The sequence below is a fragment of the Chaetodon trifascialis genome, chromosome 3 (genome assembly GCF_039877785.1).
Source record: "Chaetodon trifascialis isolate fChaTrf1 chromosome 3, fChaTrf1.hap1, whole genome shotgun sequence".
Lineage (NCBI taxonomy): Eukaryota > Metazoa > Chordata > Actinopteri > Chaetodontiformes > Chaetodontidae > Chaetodon > Chaetodon trifascialis.
Genome location: NC_092058.1, coordinates 24,030,183 through 24,048,446, shown reverse-complemented (window position 1 = coordinate 24,048,446; position 18,264 = coordinate 24,030,183). Strand labels below are relative to the sequence as shown.

The 18,264-nt window shown below is 43.4% G+C and overlaps 1 protein-coding gene across 2 annotated transcripts; it reads left to right on the top strand.

The window, feature by feature from the left end:
* The first annotated feature begins 1,211 nt into the window (after positions 1-1,211).
* On the top strand, positions 1,212-16,835 carry ccdc120b (coiled-coil domain containing 120b). 2 transcript variants are annotated; one of them, XM_070959827.1, is made up of 11 exons: positions 1,212-1,648; positions 8,398-8,557; positions 8,643-8,742; positions 9,705-9,835; positions 10,472-10,573; positions 10,669-10,789; positions 10,974-11,033; positions 11,374-11,527; positions 11,651-11,752; positions 12,085-13,122; positions 14,251-16,835. In XM_070959827.1, the coding sequence occupies exons 3-11, from the start codon at positions 8,694-8,696 to the stop codon at positions 14,345-14,347; spliced, it is 1,854 nt and encodes a 617-aa protein (XP_070815928.1). In that variant the 5' UTR covers positions 1,212-1,648; positions 8,398-8,557; positions 8,643-8,693; the 3' UTR covers positions 14,348-16,835. The 2 variants fall into 2 exon arrangements, 1 of the variants encoding a protein (XP_070815928.1); XR_011602074.1 differs by lacking the exon at positions 1,212-1,648 and having other exon boundaries at positions 8,420-8,557; positions 14,251-14,464; positions 14,543-14,661.
* Positions 16,836-18,264: the final 1,429 nt, after the last annotated feature.

Below are 18,264 nucleotides of genomic sequence, written 5' to 3'. Positions count from 1 at the left end.
AGAAAAGTGTTAAACCTCTTTAGACCACTTCATGCCATCTATGCTCTTGACTAACATGAGGATTGGTATTTCATATTGTATTAAACCTTATTGATTTTTTTAATTGTATAATTGCGTCTCTCCTGCTCCCCTCCGTCTGGGTGCAAACGGTTGACTTAAACAATGTGAAAGCTATTGCATTCTTAACATATATCAGAGTTATTTTTATTATTTTGGTTTCCTCAAGTAATTGTGCAGATTTTGGAATGTTTGGGATCAGTTGACTATTCTTTAACAGATATTGTTATTTAGTAAAGAATTGAAACATTTTCCATATTTCCTGTCTGTGTCTTTCTGAATGCAGTGTGCAAATAAACCTTTCTTGCTGACTTGTTTTTTTTATAGAATATCTCTCAAATATTCCTGAAAGCTCAAGATTTTAAATTCACTGATGGCCATCCATATTCCCCAGTATCTTCATGTGTGTGTGTGTAGCTGCGTCGTCCTTGTCTTATTGCCTGTTTGACTTGGTGGGACGACAGTAAACACAGCCAGATGCTGTTTCAGTGACTGTCAGTGGGCTGTGTTTGCTGGCTGAGTTATTGCTTTTATTATTAAGCATTGTTTCAGAGGGAGCCACAGCTAATGCCTTTAAATTAAGCCAATCCTATATTTTATATTGCTTAAGAGGCTTCGATCTGTGGTCCAGCAGAGTGTTTGAAGAGACGCCCTCTGAAACCAGCTGCTTTCCAGCAGCTTCTGACAGTGTGTAGACATAAACATGTTATGCATCTGTGTTCCTCTAAACAAAAGGAAAAATTTCAACCTAAAAGTGCTTTTTGTTACTGAATTCAAGTTCTACAGCTATCGTGCTTTCTTTAATGATGTGATCTGAACCGTTGAATATTTGAAAAGGGCCTGTATTATACTGTATATGCGGCATTCATGGATCATAGCGAGAGTTGTAAAAACGTGTTTTTAGTATTTAAATAGCATTTCTTTACTACCAGTTGAATAAATATATTGATATCTTGGTTTTTATGGACGTTAATCAGCATTTCTGTACTTGTGCCACCATTTTGGACTTGATATTGTTGGATTTGTTTTCATACTCGTGACTGGATAACACATTTCAGGTGGTCCTCAGAATAAACGGACTGAACGGGACGAGGAGCAGTGCTTGAACACCACACGCTTCCATCTAATCTGATTTTTTTTTTTTTTTTTTTTTTGTCCAAACTGTTCAGCGTCATGGTGCGCGTGCCCATGCAACAACTGGATCACATTATTTGTATGAGTGGATTAAGGAGCGCACGTTGAAGGCATGTAACGTCAGGGAGGGGCATCGCTGCTGTGACACTGCTGGCGGTGTGAAATAGAGGCTTTTGATCCGGCGCAGATGGGGAAGCTCTCCTCTCTGTGAACGCGGCTCCGCTGAGATGCGCAGGGCTCCGACACCGCCGAGGTCGCGACGCTGCTGCTGAATTCCAATTGGGATCCGAAGCCACCATGAACGAGCGCCTCGTACGAGTGACCGCGCGTTTGCTTGAGTAAAGCTTTCTTCTGGGGGGGATTTTGTCCCGTGTTGTCGCGCGGGGATGAATTTTCTCGGCTTGGTTTTGCTACAGAGGACCATGGAGACCTCCGAAGGCATCGGTCATGCTCTCTGGTAAGAGGGGATTCAGCTCCAAGATGTCCTTCTCATCCTGACTGGGCGTATTAATGAATAGCAGCCAACACAACATATATTTTCTCTAAAAGCAGCTTGGCCTACATCTAAGACGTTATTTGCTATTTTAATTATTGTTATTTATTTATTTATTTGTTTGGCCGTGCATTTACCTTCCCGGAAAAAAAACGGGTTTGTCACCGTGTCCGTCAGTGACACACCTGCGGTATGTATCTTCCATTAATTAGTCCAGCATGTCTCATTATCAGCCGGTGCCGCCGTCTGCAGCGAGCATGCAGATGCAGGATGGCTGTTGTTGCAGCCTCAGAAGCGCTGGCTTAATGTGGGAACACATGCTTTATGCTCTCCACGCCGAGCTGAATAACACGCCTGTGAATTCAATGCACGGAGCGTAGGAAATGAAACCCTCTGTCTCTGGTCCGTGTGTGCTGTAAACAGAGGAGCATTCTGTTTGCGCTCACCATAAGGCAAGAAATGCCAGGATTGCAATAGTATCTGCATGAATTCAAATGAGCAGCTTTAAAGGAGTAAAAATGTGTGTCATGCTTCTTGGGAATACACAACTTCTACCCATGACTGCATTGTTATGGAGCTAAATAGGCAGAAGCACGCTGCTGTCTGCTAGGCCGTATAGATTTCACTGTTAAAATACTGCTTGTTCTCATGCAGCAGTGTTAAGCCCTATTATTAACAGATTCCTGAACAAGGATGTCTGCCTGGATGTGAAAAGACTCATCCAAATGTGTTGTGTGGGTCAGTCAGTGCCTTCAGGGTGATTCACCGCTGGTCCACCCTTTGGTGTATCTGGGAAACACCTCTCTGTTTTCAGAAGAGGATTTTCCACTCTGCTGCCAAGCATTTTCAAAAGTGCTGATCGTTCCTATTTTTAGGTTCTTGTATTTGCAGGGGCTTTGAATTCTTGGACCATTTAGCCATTTGCAAAGAACTTTGGTTTTGCTGTTTTATTGCGGGGGAAGCTGGGAGGCCATTCACGCTCTGTTTGATCTTGTTCGGGGGTTTTTGACACATGTTGGTGTTTGTTTTCTCCCCTCTCTGTTTGCTGATACCTTCAAATTGGTCGCACAGCACTCTTCTGTAAAACACTCCTTGTTTTCATGCTGCTTTGAGTGTAGCAATTCAATCAAACACCACGGAGCTGGACCTTGACCCAGATTGGTGGAAACACAATGATAATCTTTAGCTATGTTTGTTATATCAAGGTGACGCTGCTGCTTTTATGATGCCCTTAAGACATGGACTGACATGATTTTAGCATCTGGTCCAGCAGTAGTTGGCTGACAAACATTCAGATAAATTAAGATTAAGATTTACTTTATTGATCTCTGCACACACATGCTACAGGGAGGAGACTGCACACACGCCATGCTTCGTGAAATTATCTTCTCCCCATCTTGGTCCGTCGTTCGCTGGAGCGCTGGGCTGCCAGCCGACACCATCCTTTTTCGTCACCACTGGTCAGGTGGTGATCTTCTTGCATGTTTTTTAGTTGGGGTTATTAAAGGAGGAAACCCCGGGCGAACACGGGGAGAACATGCAAACTCCACACAGAAAGGCCCCAAACATGTAGGTTTTGTGCGCGTGTGGAAAGTCTAGGACCTTTTACCTGTACGTCATCACGATCTTAAAATGTAAATCTGCTTTTGGCTTCGTCTAAAGTGCCTTGGTGTGTGTGTGGCGTGTGAGTTCAGGGAATCAAATCCCAGACCTTATCAAGTGTTGAAAATATACCAGAGCAGCGGCGCCTCAGAGAAGACAGGGAATTCACCCACATTTCTTCAATCGTTAAGAAGACAAAAGCACAAAAGAATCAAATCAGGTCGTCCTGCGTGTGCGTTCATGAATGGAAGCGTATGGCTGTGGCTGCACAGCAGAAGCAGCCCTGAGCTCGCTCCGCAACCAAACCAGGCGGATTATAGCCAAAGTGGAACATAAAAACAACTGGAAGACATACTGTACAGAAATCCCTCCAGGTGTTACAGAGCTAAGGGGAAATGCATAGGAATAATCCCCTCGCCACATTCCTTTCTTTATTACTCCCCCTACCTCAGCTTAGCAGAATCCAGGTGGATAGCAATCACCATCATTGCTTTGTTTCACCCGCACAAGTTGTGTCAAACATGCAAAGGTGAGCGTCAAGGCCAGGGAGGAGGAGTGGTGAGCCAGGCGATTGGTCAGTCCCGGCTAAGCTGCCCTGCTGTGTGCCGATAAGCGTGTTATAAATCAGTATTTCATGGATATAGAGAGCACAAGAAGAGATCATATTAGTGTGGGGGGTGGGGAGCAGGGTCACCTGATCTTCCATAAGCCCTCCGCAGGTCTTTGGTTGGGGTTCGCCAGGTGGAGGTAGTTCAGTAAATCTGCTCTGAGTCAGCTGTATGCCTGGCCTGCACTGATCTCTGTTTCCTACAGAAACCTGAATTTCTTGAAGACATTTCTATTCCTCACTCTTGTTGTCACAACTCAACAGTGGGTGGAAAACATCCTTGGAGTATGATGTTGAATGGCAGGAGGGAGAGCTGCTGTCTTTCAAATGAACAATGCGCGGTTCAGAGCTTGGATGCATCAAGATAAAACACAGCAAGTGTGACCACGGCGCGCCGTTGAAGGCATCCAATTTGTAGCATTTCATGTGGATGTTTCAAAGCTACAGTCTGCCACACTGTTGGCCTAGTTTTGACTCCTCAGAAACAGACCTTTGCATGTGTCTGGCAGGAGCTGTATGGCTCTTGTTACCATGTGTAAGTTCACAACAACAGCAGCTGTGTCAACACCAACAGTCAACATGCGGGCTGCCAGCCTCACCTGTCTGCAGAGCGCTGGAGGTGATATTTCAGCTGCTCTTAAACATCTCAGCTGCTCTGTACTGCCTGTCGAAAGAGGCTAACAAACATATTGTGCACCCACGGCCACTTGCGACAGATACGAGGCTGTTGCAGAAGAATCTCCCGTTACATATTAAGACATGCTGGACTGTTAGTCATGAATGATTCTGTTACATAAATGCTGTTGACAACAGTAGCCTGTTCCTGGGACTCTCGGGCCACATACAAGCTGACAGCAGAGAGATGAATCTCTTAAAGAGCTGGGAGGCGTCGCGTTTATCAAGGGATGAGAAAGCAGGATATAAAACTGTTGCCTGTAGTAATTTAGCTTTGTTCCGATCTAATATGCATGACTTCTAAGCCTAAGAGAGCAGAGCAGATCCTTGGGTGGACACGGTAGGATTGGACCTACCTTGCAGGCGTCAGTGTTCAGCCCGTCGGACTTGAATATTAAACTCCTCGCTGATTAGCATTCGTGTGATGCACGCTGCACAGGGGCAGCTCACTTTCATCGCATAGCTCATGTTTTAATCAACATGGCTCCCACAGTGCTATCTATACCACCATCCAGAGCCCGTCCCTCATCCCTCATCCCCTTCCTCATGCTAAGTCAACATGTGTTTGATGTTGGTGTTGCATTCATATCTGGCGTACTCATTTCTCCTCTGATCCCTCCTTTGATGGCGCTCTCTGTGACTTTCTGTTTATCTGATTCTTCATTGTCCCGCCATCTCTCCTGCAGGCTTCTCTCTGGAATGTGATGCAGTCTCATGTTGTTGTACCTGTACCGCGTTCTGCACACATCTGTGCACCAGATGTTTAAGCACTTAGAGTTTGAGTTGAACCGGTGAGACCACTGGTCCTCTCAGGTGTGTTATTAGGCTCAGTGGTGGTTTGGGGGTGACCTGTTGCAGTTGATTGATTCACTCTTGTCTTAAGCGAATCTTAACCCTGGGGAGCCGTGAGGTGTGTTTTCTTTTTTACGGGGGGTGGGGGGGGTGGGGGGGTATGTTGTTCTCACTACTGTGGTGTTTTCCTTTCTGTTGTTGCCACCTTTTTCTCTTTCGCTTTAGCTGTTAACTCAGTGACCAGCCAAAACAGTTTCTTCTCACAAGCCGTCACCCTGATGAACATTTAGCCGTCATGCAGTGTCATTAACCCTCTGACACCAAAACATCCACTGACTGGCCATTTATAATCCAATAATGGACGGTTTTTAACCCGTACATTCAGCTTTCACTGTCACTATCGGCACACACTGTAAATTTCATTGTTTATGCGGCAGCTGTGGCTCAGGAGGTAAAGAGGTCGTCCACTTATCAGAAGGTTGTTGTGAGTGGTTAAAGCTCGTAATGAGCAGTTTTCAGCCCTCTGAATAAAATAATAAAAAGAAATAATCCATTCACTATAAATTGTTTATTGCCTCACCATTCTTTGTATATATTGTCTATTTCATATTTTTGCGTTATTTAACTTATTGTTCAGTCTTTTTTCCCTACCTAAGTACATTGAGCTCAATGTTTAAACCTCACTCAAATTCTTTGTCTGTGCACACATACTTGGCCAACAAACAGATTCTGATTCTGATTACTGTTGCTGCCAGCTCGCTGCTAAATTAATCTTCTGTTTACTCCAAACAAATGGCAACAGCTATTGTTGGAAACCTTTGCACTGAAAGACCAACCAGAGTGTCGCAAGAAACTTACTGTAAAAGCTTTCATGAACTGGACACCCTGAAGGTTAATGTGAGACTTAAGTGTGACCTGGTGTGCAACCTTTGCTGAGCAATGAGCAATTATGGGATGATGGTAAATGCTAAAACATAGTATGAAGTGCATCACACACTGGCTGTTTTGTGCAGCGTCATGTTATTTCACATTGGCAGCCGATGCCACTACCACTCAGTGCACAGCAGCCAGGCCGCGTTGGATGTGATAAAATTGCTGTTTTTCTGCAGAGTTGACGCGAGTTGGAGCTAGGAAATGGGACAGCGGTGTATCCGACGCATGTAGATGCCACAGGTGTGTGCTGACCTACGGATGTATGTATAGAGGAGAGTCATGAAGCCATTAAACTGACTCAGTAATGTCAGTTACACTGCAGCATTACGTACTAATGTTTGCTAGCATTAGCTAACATTAGCCACTGCATAGCTAGTGGTCACACTAGACCAAGGAAGGTTGCAGCAGCAAGGACAAAGGTGGGTTTTATGGTGAATACATTAAACTCATTCATTTAACAAACATTCATTTCTAAGAAGAAGAATGTGTTATTTCTTTCTTCATAAGTTACACTGCAACCCTTTAAATTGTGAATGTATTCTATCAGTTATAGTAGCATAAATGAAACCCAGTTAAGTTAAGCCACATTTTAGTGGGTGTAAAGGATAACACCAAGTTTCCAAGCAAATGTTTTGCTTGCTGGACAAAGCTGGAGTTAAGAGGCATGGCTGCCTCTTGGCTCCTGTATTCTGCTGCCCGGCGACCATCCAGATGAATACCAAACGTCTGCGTCTGTCTTCCCTTCACTGCCTCTCTCAGTGGGTTTGCTGCTTTGCTGTTCAACAGACACGACGCTGCCTTGTCCCGTCCCAGGTGAAAGTCCTTCTCAGCATATTAGATTAACTTTGAATCTGATTATCACAGACTCGGTTTTGTGTAACGAGGTTCATGTGATGAGCTTTTGTCTGAGCAGCGGTCGTAACTCGGCCACTTGTTTGTGTGAAAGGCTCCTACTTGTCTGTCAGAGGGAGGCGAAGCATGCTGGGGGTTTTCACACGTACAGGAGCAAACAGCAGTTCCTGGTTCAGTTCCAGCACAGGAGCAAGCATGTCAAGCATGTGTTGTCCTCAGACGAAGGGAGCCTCATCCTTTATGTTGTTTGAGTGAGGGAAACAGAACCGTGTGTCTTATTGACCCCAAAAAGCAGAAGCGCTGGTCAGTTGTGTGTAGTGCTTTGAGACAGATGCTCAGTTACTGACAGATAAATGTTTCCTTTTGAAAGGTGCAGTGCTGGCAGAAGCAGCCTTTGGACGGGTAATTTAGATTCAGCCCTTGAGGCCCTCCAATCTAGATTTGTGGGTCGTTTTATGATTTACTCAACTGGCAAGATGCTTGTTTATGGCAGCGATTTGTGAGGAGTGTTGAATGAGAGGCTTTTGGCAGAAAACATTGATGCTATTTTTGGATGTCAAGTCTCTATTGGGTATTAGGGAAGAGGCTTTGTTTGTAATGAACCTCCATTATGTGGGGAGAAGTGCATATGAGGCATTGCTCACTCTCTACAGACGAGTGAAGGCAGCATTTCTTGTCTTCTGTTTTAATGGAGATTCATTCTATTTTAGGCAACAGTTCTAATTTTTACTTCTCAGTAGAGCTATCCCAGATGATCTGATATGTAGAAGCTATGAAATAGACTAAATGTGATTACATGTAAACCTTCATATTCTTGACTGCAGCAGAGAGGAAAGTCCACTGAACATTGCTTTTATTCCTTGCCTGTGTTATTTATTCCATCACTTTGCTCCTGGCTCTATCCCTTTGGCTCCCTCTCTTCCCTACCAGTAGCTACTGAGACATAAAACACAAATGGATTAGGTTTCTCCCTCTCTGTTTCTGTCCATACATTATTAATGTTACTTTTCCTGTCTCATTCTTCCTTCTCTTTCCAAATTAATTGGTTGCTAATTGTATCTGAGAGCTAATTTTAGAGCATTACTCACTTTCAAAATGCCTTATGGTGCAAGTTATGATCAGCCTTTTTATTATTGAACTCTTGTCATTCTCTAAATGTTGATTCATGTATATTCACAGAAAAACAAAAATATTTTTCCACATTTGTTTTCTTTTGAAGGCGTATTAGTAATATTTCTGAACCTCTTCTAAGGTGTCAGCTGTAGACACCTGGACGTAGGTGCAGTGGCTCCCTCCTGATGGTACCTGGTGTAATCTGATCTAGGAGATACCCATGCTTATCTACTGCTGACTTGCCAGAAATGCAACCATTGGCTCTACACCTCAAGAAGACACATGGCTGATACTGCAAGGTTGAAGAGAAGAAAACATGTAAACCTAAATATATTCTGTCTGTGCAAATCAGCAGCAGTTAATTCTCGGTTTGTTGTTCATCAGGTGAGGGCGTGGCTGGGAGTGTGAGTTGTAAAGTCCCCAGAGTTACATCACATGGAGGTCAAAGGACATCTGATCACATCCATGGGTTTGGGGGCTCCTGGTGAGTAAGAATGACTTCTCACAGTCTGAAGACAGACCCCTTCGTGTCTGGACAAGCCTGAAACGGCCTGGCAAATCTATCAGATTGTGTTTTTTCAGACAGTTCAACAGAGGAAAAACAAGTGTTTTCTAAAGGGAACAGCCAGCTGAAAAAACAGCTGTATGTGTGAAAGCCTTTTGTTGACATGCTGTCACCACAGCTGTCAGATAATCATACCAGAGCAGTGAGTAACTGTGAGCAGACACCCTATTGTTAGAAACAGACACTTTAAACGGCCCAAACCAAAACAATTCAGTTGCATTTTTTTATTTAATTGTAAATGGGAACATTTCTTATTTTGAATCGGTCACATCTGCATTCCAGTTACTTGGTGTCAAAAGTCCAGTTGTTAAAGGAGACGTCTGTAATTTTTCTGTATTTTTCTTATGGTTAACAAATCCCATGAAAAGACCAAAACAACTGGGCTGATTTGTACTGATGAAAATGAGTCACGCATAAAAAGATTCATTTTTTTTTAAATTCTCAGTAATTTCCAAAAAAGCTGGACATTGTAGTTTTCGGTGAAGTTTACTCAAACTGGAGTAAGTTGTGCATTTCTTGTGGACTATTTTCAGCTGAGGATGAAAACACATTTTATATTTTAGAGAGTATTTAAGCAGATTAGTTTACATGGGACTGTCTCAAAATATACTACATATACCATCCATGTACAAGGTGATAAGGGAACACAACAGTCAGTGCAACAGTGTGGCTCATTGATGTGTTTTAATCATGTTTGGACAACGATGGAGCTCTGTGGCACACAGGAATAAGATATATCACGCTGTAGATACACAGACAGTGCTTTAGTACGATCAGTTCATTGTTGGTTTGAGTCTTTTCGTGGGATTTGTTGACAGTTGCCAGCCTTACACTTTAATTCAGTCTTCCTGAAGACGCGTTACATGTGCTGTGGTGTGTAGATGTTCAAGGCTGCCAGGACAGCAAGCTGCAGGCCGAGAGGATTGCAGCTCTCCAAGAGAGGAAGCAGGCCCTGGAGGCCCTCCTCAACACCAGAGTGGGAGAGCTCAAACAAGTCTGTTTGCAGGAAGCAGTGAGTATCTCTCACCTCACTCTTGAAACACATGTGGCTCAGGGTACAACATTCTCACCTCAAGTGTTTAGATGACAAGTGCACTTTGGTGATTTGTTCAGTTATTGCCTTTTTTAAAAAAAATAAAGTTATTTGCGGAGTATTAGAAAATGAGATCCTCTGAGCTTGTTGAGAATCAGTGGTATTTTCTCTGTATAAAATGGGCTGGATATTAATATTTGCTTGATTTCTACAGAAAACTTTTCAGCACATCATAATGAAGCCACAGCTGCTTCAGCTTTTCATTAACAGCTGTTAGCTGAACATGTTTTCAGCTCTGCACAGTGGCTCACTGTTGTTTCTGCATGCTCTCTTCAAGGATTCACAAGTTGCCTATTGTGTTTTCAGTGTAGCTAATTTAGAAGTTTGAAGCAGCACCGATCTGCACAGCTATTCTGTTTCTGCCTCGGAGGTAAATTATGATGGAAACATTATTTCTGGCATGTATATTTCAGTGCAGTCAACTATTTAAAGTGTGGTTTTATTGAGACTTAAAGTAATCTCTTAAGTGGTGTTATTTTATGTAACACTTAGGAGCTCACGGGCCAGTGAGAGGATGGATTTTAGTTACTGGGGACTAATGAATGTCCTCTGCAGGAGCTGACTGGGAAGTTGCCACGTGCTTTCCCCCTGGAGACAGGAGAGAAACCCCCACTGGTGCAGCGCAGAGCTGGCCTGGCGCCCAACACCAAGGCAGAGGTAAGTCAACACCTTGAATATCAATTGTGTTTACGCAGCAGCTGTACCTCTGTGTGTACTTGTGGTCTAACACTGCTGGCTGTCTCTGGTTGCAGGATGAGGCTGCCCAAAGAAAGCAAATGAAAACCATCTTCACTGGTGCTCTGTACAGACACTCAGAATCAGACAGAAATGTCCCAAATAGCAAGAGGACGGTTCATCGGGGGTGTCACACAGGTGTGATTGCAAAGCACCCACTTAAAAACAAATGGATCTGGTGTTAGTGAATAAAAGCAAAGCCACACTGTTATCAACATATTATGCTTTTAAGAAACACACTTAGCTTTGCACTTGTGCTTTGCAAATATCCCAAATTGCACGCTGCATCATGTGTACATGTGAATGGTTTGCTGTCTTTCAGAGGACACAGTCATGTCAGAGAGTACAAGCTCCATGTCAGATTCAACGTCCCATGACAATGGTGAGTCAACCGAATACAGACTGTCTTTCAACAACTATCTTGGTCTCTGGTGGATATACTGCATGTCAATATTCATAATGAAATGAAGTGAACAGTAGTTGGCAGGCAGGCAGCAGAATTAACTCAGTGTATTTGCATCACTTTCAAAATACTTCACACTTAGTGGGTGGGGACTCATTTGTACTTCTCGTGTTATGGAACCAAATAAGAACATGTCATGTCACATTTCAGCTGTAAACCCAAAGTAACACACTGGACTTTTAATGAAAGTGATTGTTTTCTGTCATCTGTGAATGGGCTTCATTAAAAGATCATTTCCTTGTTTTTCCTCCCCCAAAAGAGTCTTCTCCCAGTGTCGCCGCTGAGCAGCGCTCTCTGTCTCAGCCCCGGCTCACTGTGGGCAGCCCGGACCACAGGATCAGCAGGAAGCTGTCTCCAGTTGAGATTTACTATGAGATGAGGACACGACGCAACTCTGTCACAAGCTCTGTTAGGTACTTCTCTTAAAGTGACCCTAAACTGCAAGCCGTGCAGTCTGATGATGTGATATCCGCACATACAATCATGATTGTTTTCATGTATGCATGATTAATGTTGAATGCATCCTTGTCTCACAGCCCAACTCACTCTTTGCCGAGAAGTGCATCTAATGTTGAAGGTAGAAGTGTTCCAGCCACTCCTCTCTTGGCCCGGACTGCTCCAATCAGTGTTCACGTAAGGTAATGTGTGATTCAGGGCTGCTGCCGTCTGATGCAGCACAGCTACAGCACCCTCCCACTGCTGTGTTGTTGGAAATGGCTTAATGGCTTAGCCCAATGCAGACATAGAGTCAAGGTTGTAACAATGATTAGTGTCATATTTAGCTACCAGCAAGGGCTTGAGCTCATCGTTTGGTGTTTAGGCATAAAAATTGTGTCCCATCTCAAGTGATTTTCTGTGAAATGCAGTTACACGGTTTTGATTAAAATTGCTTTCACTTGCATTTCTTTATCCACAGTCGCTCTGGGTCCTCTCCTGATGTAAGCTGTTGTTGTGCTTATCTCTGCCTCAGGTCGGATGCGTCAGGTGGTAATGGGTTGAAGCAGTGGTCGGGCAGCCTGGATGTGCCCTATATGATTCCACTGGCCCAGGAGGGCTCTTCTTCTGATCGGCGAAGCTGCCCTTACAGCTCCCGGGCCAGGCGCAGTAACAGCTCGGAGGCCCTGCTGGATAGATCGAGCCTTCCTGACGACACTGCCCCCAGAAACGGGATGCCCCCCAGAGGAGGGCCCTACAAGAGCTCAGAGACACTGACTGATGGCAAGTTGCGACACATTCATCTGGGCAGCCCTGAGAGACATGTTGACAGCTCTGTGGAACAGGCCAAACTGCGTCTGTCCATGGGTGGCAGAGGGGCTGGTGGTGGCTACAATGAGCTGCTGATGGACTATATCTGGGGGAAACAGCAGAGGATGCAAGTGCAGCACCACCTGTACCAGTCCACAGGCAGGATCTGGCAGGACATGTCCTCTCCTCGCTCCTCCACTGCGGCGGTGCCTCCACATGCCAACGGCTTCTCCCATTCCCAGGTGCACCTCCCTAGCGCTGCACCTCCTTTTAGCCCCATGGTCCTCCGAGGGTCCCAAGCTGAGCTGCGCAGGGTCAAAGTCACCAGAACCAAATCTTGCGGACCTTTTATTCCTTTGCAGCAACATCCCCAGGAGGCCATCCTGCTGTCAGCGTATGAGACCCCCCTTCCCGCCTCTGGCACCACCACATCCTCCATCCCCAACCTGCACCCCTACCAGACCGAGCTATCTGGTCCCTCCTTCAGCCGCAGACCCCCACAGTTCTCTCTCCCAACCCCAGAAGACTCAACGCGAAGCTTGCATAAAGCCCTGGCTCTGGAGGGACTGAGGGACTGGTACCTGAGGAACGCGCTCGGCTATCCTCCTGCTGCCTCAAAGGGCCATGAGGCAGGGATCTCTCGCCTCTCACACCCCCATCCGCTGGTGCACCAGGCCCAGTCTGTTCAAGGAGAACCAGCCAACCCCCACAGGTCTCAGATACCCCAGTCAGCCAGCTTCCATGGTCACCCGCTGCATGGAAGGTCAGTACTTTTGTTGTCTTTTATCTTATTGCTTTGACTCTTATACCCCTGCGTAAAAACTTGCAAAAGAAACAAGCTTGAAGGAATGGGACTTTTTCTTTCATCATCGCACATTGTTTTGTGTTTGACAATTATATTGCACTTGAAGCAGAAGAAATGTTGTCCTGTCATTGTGCTTTTATTTGATTTCAAGGGACATTTTGTATGATTTAAGGGCTATTCAAGAATACATTTTATCGAACTACAAATACTAACATGCGTGCAAATACAATCACTCAGTCCTGAGATTTGCTTAAATATCTTTCTCACTGGAAGCTGGCAGGAAGTCCTCCAGCAGAGGATGGTGTTATAACCTACAAACTGTAGCTGGAGGTGAGCGTGGCCACTCCAGACAATGCTTGTGATTCCACTTGGAGTGACTCTCTAGTCTGCTCTGTGGAGAATACACATCTAAGTTTATTTTTGTTGGGGGCCATGTCAAGCTGCACAGAGCAGATTGAGCCAGGCAGGAAGTCAAACACAGGAACAACATACAGAATCCAGTTAATTTTCAAAATAAAACACTCTGTGCAGACTTCCAATCATACTATGTAGCCTAGTTACCAATAGTAGAAGCAGACACATCAAGGAAATGTCACAGAATCAACAAAATTTGAGCAAGTCAACTCAATTTGGCATGCAAATGCTTCGCTTCTGAAGAGGAACAGTACCTTGTCACAGCGGGAATGAGACGCAGCTGTGCCCTCTATTCCCAACCAATCCATCTATTATCCTGTGACTTTTACAAGTGTGGTTGTTTTATTTTTGTTTGTTTTTATTTTTGAGGTCACCCTTGTCTGCTGCTGTCTGCCTCATGCCAACTCCAAGGCACCAACTCAGATATCTCCCGATCAAAACCACTCGTTTTCTCACTTACAGGCTTCCCTGAATTACCTTAAGTGACCTGCGAGAATCAGCAGTCACATTTAGACAGGGACTCTCAAAGCCGTCCCTCTGCAAACTCCGTCATATCTGACTGTGATCCATACTTATTATTACATGAAGAAGCATTCTCACTGTGTTTTCACCCTCCACTTCCTCCCTCCTGTTTGTGAAGCGCTGTATTGATTTGTCTTGCCTCCCCAACAGGTCGATGGAGTTCTCTCTCTATCAAGAGACTCCTCATCCGCAGATGCAAGAAGCGACCCCAAAGGAACCCAGTGCAGACCCAGGCACCCTAGTCTGAAGCAACAGAACACACATGTACACACACACACACACACGCAAAGTCATATGAGCAAAAATACTGCAGCCTCACACACATTCACTCAGACTCACATAGTCACACACACACACACACACACACACACACACACACACACACACACACACACACACACACACACACACACACACACACACACACACACACACACACACAGACAAATTGATACAATGTGACCTCAGCAGCAAAACAAAACACAGCAACCTCAGCAGAAAGAGACTGGAGTAAATGACAAACTGTAGCTGTACTGTATGAAAAAGCCTTGGCAAGTTCCCTGTGTTATAACTGATCCCACCAGTATATGAACTTCAAACCCAGTGTTCTCATGTGGATGTGCACTGGAGCCGACTTAGCTAATAACAATATGGTCATGCTGTACTTCATATATCGATATTTCTGGTCCAATACAAGCAGTAAAACCCCTCCTAATACCCTGAAAAGTCTCCCAAGATATACTTTTTTACAGAATATATACAACTCTAAATCACTATTTTGTATCTTCTGAGATATAAAGAACAGTTATATTAAAGAGGTAATTTATTGCTCATTAATCGTGTGATATACAAAGATGTTATATGAGCTCACATCACTTGAAGAGTATTAATACATGCCGGTGAATGTGTGTTTTGTAAATTCTATAAAACGCAAAAACATGCTTCGGTCTTCATCTGCCGTTAATTTCCCAGCCATTCGTACTTGTCATGTTTGATAACTGAAACGGGCCATGAACTGTAGCGTGCTGGTGTAGCGGACGGGAGTGCCTAAAAGTTTTAATAACAAAACTAAACCTTGGTTAGAAAACTTTAAAGTGCTTTCTAATAATCTGACATGCTAGCATTAAGCCTTTGTGAGCTTTGTCGAATCAAAACCTAAAGGAGTTCACGATGTCACTAAATTAAGGTATCTGGAATGATGATGTCATGTATATTGTGATTTTTTTCTGTTTGTTTTCTAGATTGAGCTCGGTGCTGGCCAAGAAATGTAGCTTTCTCTGTGCTGACCTTGAGAGATAAATTAGACCAGTTTTAGGACAAACCTGAGGGCTGTTGTGAGATCTACTGTATGGCAGTAGCACATGTCTGTATGACAATAATTTACTCAAATCCGTTTTTACTGCAGTTAATTGTGGGGGATTTGAGTGTCATATGGAGCACTTTATGAACATCTTAAGCCTTAATTCCCTATTAAATTGTCTCCAAGAGAGATGACAGGCAGTGGGGAGGTTTTGACACAGGGTTTATAATTGGGAAAAGTTTAGGAAAGTGAGTTTTATCAACATGTGCTGAAGGTCTATCTCTGTGTTAGTCTGTATATAGCGTGGATTGTACTGATGAGTTCCAAGCTGATATTTTATTCCCGTACTAACCATGTCATTTTTAAACTAACGACATAAGTATTTAATCAGAATAACCTCCCCCCACTCATTCCTCCCCCAAGTGAGCACTATTTAATTGGTTGTAAAAAGTGAGGCTGGTGGTGTGAACAGAATTGGGCTGCTGCAGTTTTGACTGATGGCATGAGCAGGTCTCATACCAGTCAATTTGTTAATGAGAATTCATGCTGGCTGATTTTTGTATTTGGAATCGATTCAACTCGTGCTTGATTTTGTGTTGTTTGAAAATCTAACTTTTGTTTTTTCAAAAACCTGAGTAGTTAGGTGTCATAATGTATTTGTAATTTGAATTGGAATTTCCCCTCACGGGACTAATAAAGGAATATTGAATTGAATAGCTCCAGTGTAAGCTTCAGAAAAATCAGAGAAATGGATGAAATCGTGAAGGAAGCGTGTGAAGAGTGTTGGTCGTACTGTAAACAGAAGTTCAAATATTTTTGAACATTTTTCTTTTTTCGTCTAATCTTTGCCGTCTTGGAACTCATCTGAATGTAATTCTTTACATTTGTCTTAAGTGATGTTGTTGTCTTCTCTGTTCCAAACTGTAGCACACTGAATGGTACCTGGTCTCTTCTGCTGTCTGATGTGTTCACATCCTCTTTGTATTCAGCTTCATGCAGCTTCTTCCAGCTGGTTAAAACCTGAAATCAAAGACCAAACTGCTGTGCACTGGGGGTCGTAAATGTATTTTTCAAATAATGTACTCTGTAAGTTTCAAAGTAAATGATATAAATTTAGCTCTAAAGCAAATTTATCCAAACTATATTATATTTATGAACCTATAACATTTTGTAGCTATCTACTGTAGCTCTTTCTCATCGGTGCAGGAATTGGTAATGTGTGTTAAAACCATTTCATTCAGCAGTGTGACGTGTTAATATTTGATTATTTTTATTATTATTATTATTTTTTTTTTAGATATTTCAGTGCAGCTGTTTTCTCTATCCCTCCTCTCTTTATAACAAGGCCTATGAAGTACGACTTCTAAGCCCACCCTATACTGTATGTATGAGACTGTGCATTCATTCTACTAAATAAAGTGTCATGTTGAAATCAGCACAGGATGTCTCACGTGTTTATCATAAGACATGAAGTTTTATTACAGCAAAGAAGTTTTCCTTTCAGTTTCTGTTCAGTACTCTAAGTCCATTGTTCTTTCTTGTAATAAAAAGTACAGTTAGCAGCGCTCTGAACCTGGTGAAATGCCTAGTCCACATGTACATGAGTATGATTCAAAAAGTAGCTTTTTCTCTGCATTTTGGCCTTTCTTCCTCACACAAACACAGTTTTCTATTCTTTCTTCTTTTTTTATTGAACATAGTACAAATGCAAGTGAATGAGGCTCATTTCATGTCCTAGTCATCTCAAATCTTCTGCCTCAGATTGACTAATCGTGACATCAAGTGCAAAAGGACAGAGTAAATGATGATAAATTAAAAGAAAATATATAAAAAATAATAAGAAAAAAGAAAGAGGGCTATCTCAGATTAACTTAAGTGTATCTAGCAATGAAAATAACTTCAGGGCTTTTTTGTCTTTTACAAGTTACAGTGATTTACCCAGAGTACTTCATTCCTCCAGTGGTTCAAACCATTAAAATATCTACATTTACGAATGCAGAACTTCCCCAGTACCACCTTTATGTTGAGAATAAAGTCCAAGTTCTTCTGTCAGGAGTCATATCTCAATTTCCCTGGACTGCATATCACTCCAGGGCTGACTGATTCACATGGAAAAAATATGTATGTTTTAAGCTTAAAATACACAGTTCTTTGTATCAAAATAAATACCTCAGTCTTAAAAATGTGTTTGTTGGGTAAATCTCATTTAAGTCTGGAGGAAGTGGTAATGGGGCTGCACGGTGGCGCAGCAGGTAGTGCGCGTGCCTCACAGCAAGAAGGTTGCCGGTTCGATCCCTGGGTCAGGCGGGGCCTTTCTGTGTGAAGTTTGCATGTTCTTCCCGTGCATGCGTGGGTTCTCTCCGGGTACTCCGGCTTCCTCCCACAGACCAAAAACATGCTCATTAGGTTAATTGATGACTCTAAATTGTCCGTAGGTGTGAGTGTGAGTGTGAATGGTTGTTTGTCATTACATGTGGCCCTGCAATCGGCTGGCGACCGGCTCAGGGTGTACCCCGCCTCTCGCCCATTGTAGCTGGGATAGGCTCCAGCCCCCCGCAACCCCGAAAGGGATAGGCGGTATAGATAATGGATGGATGGATGGAAGTGGTAATGAAATATATCTTTCTCTTATTTTCTGAACCTGTTTAACTTCAAATTCCCTTCAAATAGAATTTCTTTTTATTTGATCAGGGTAACACTCTTTCAAAAGATTGTTTCTAATAACTTTGTTGGTACATTTATCATAACAAATGTCAGGTCTTTGGGTGCAGAGCTGTCACAGTGCAGGGAACACCTTTGAACACATGTTAATGTCTTCTCTAACCATTGACATCAGAGGAACTGGGCTGGCTTTTATCAGCGTA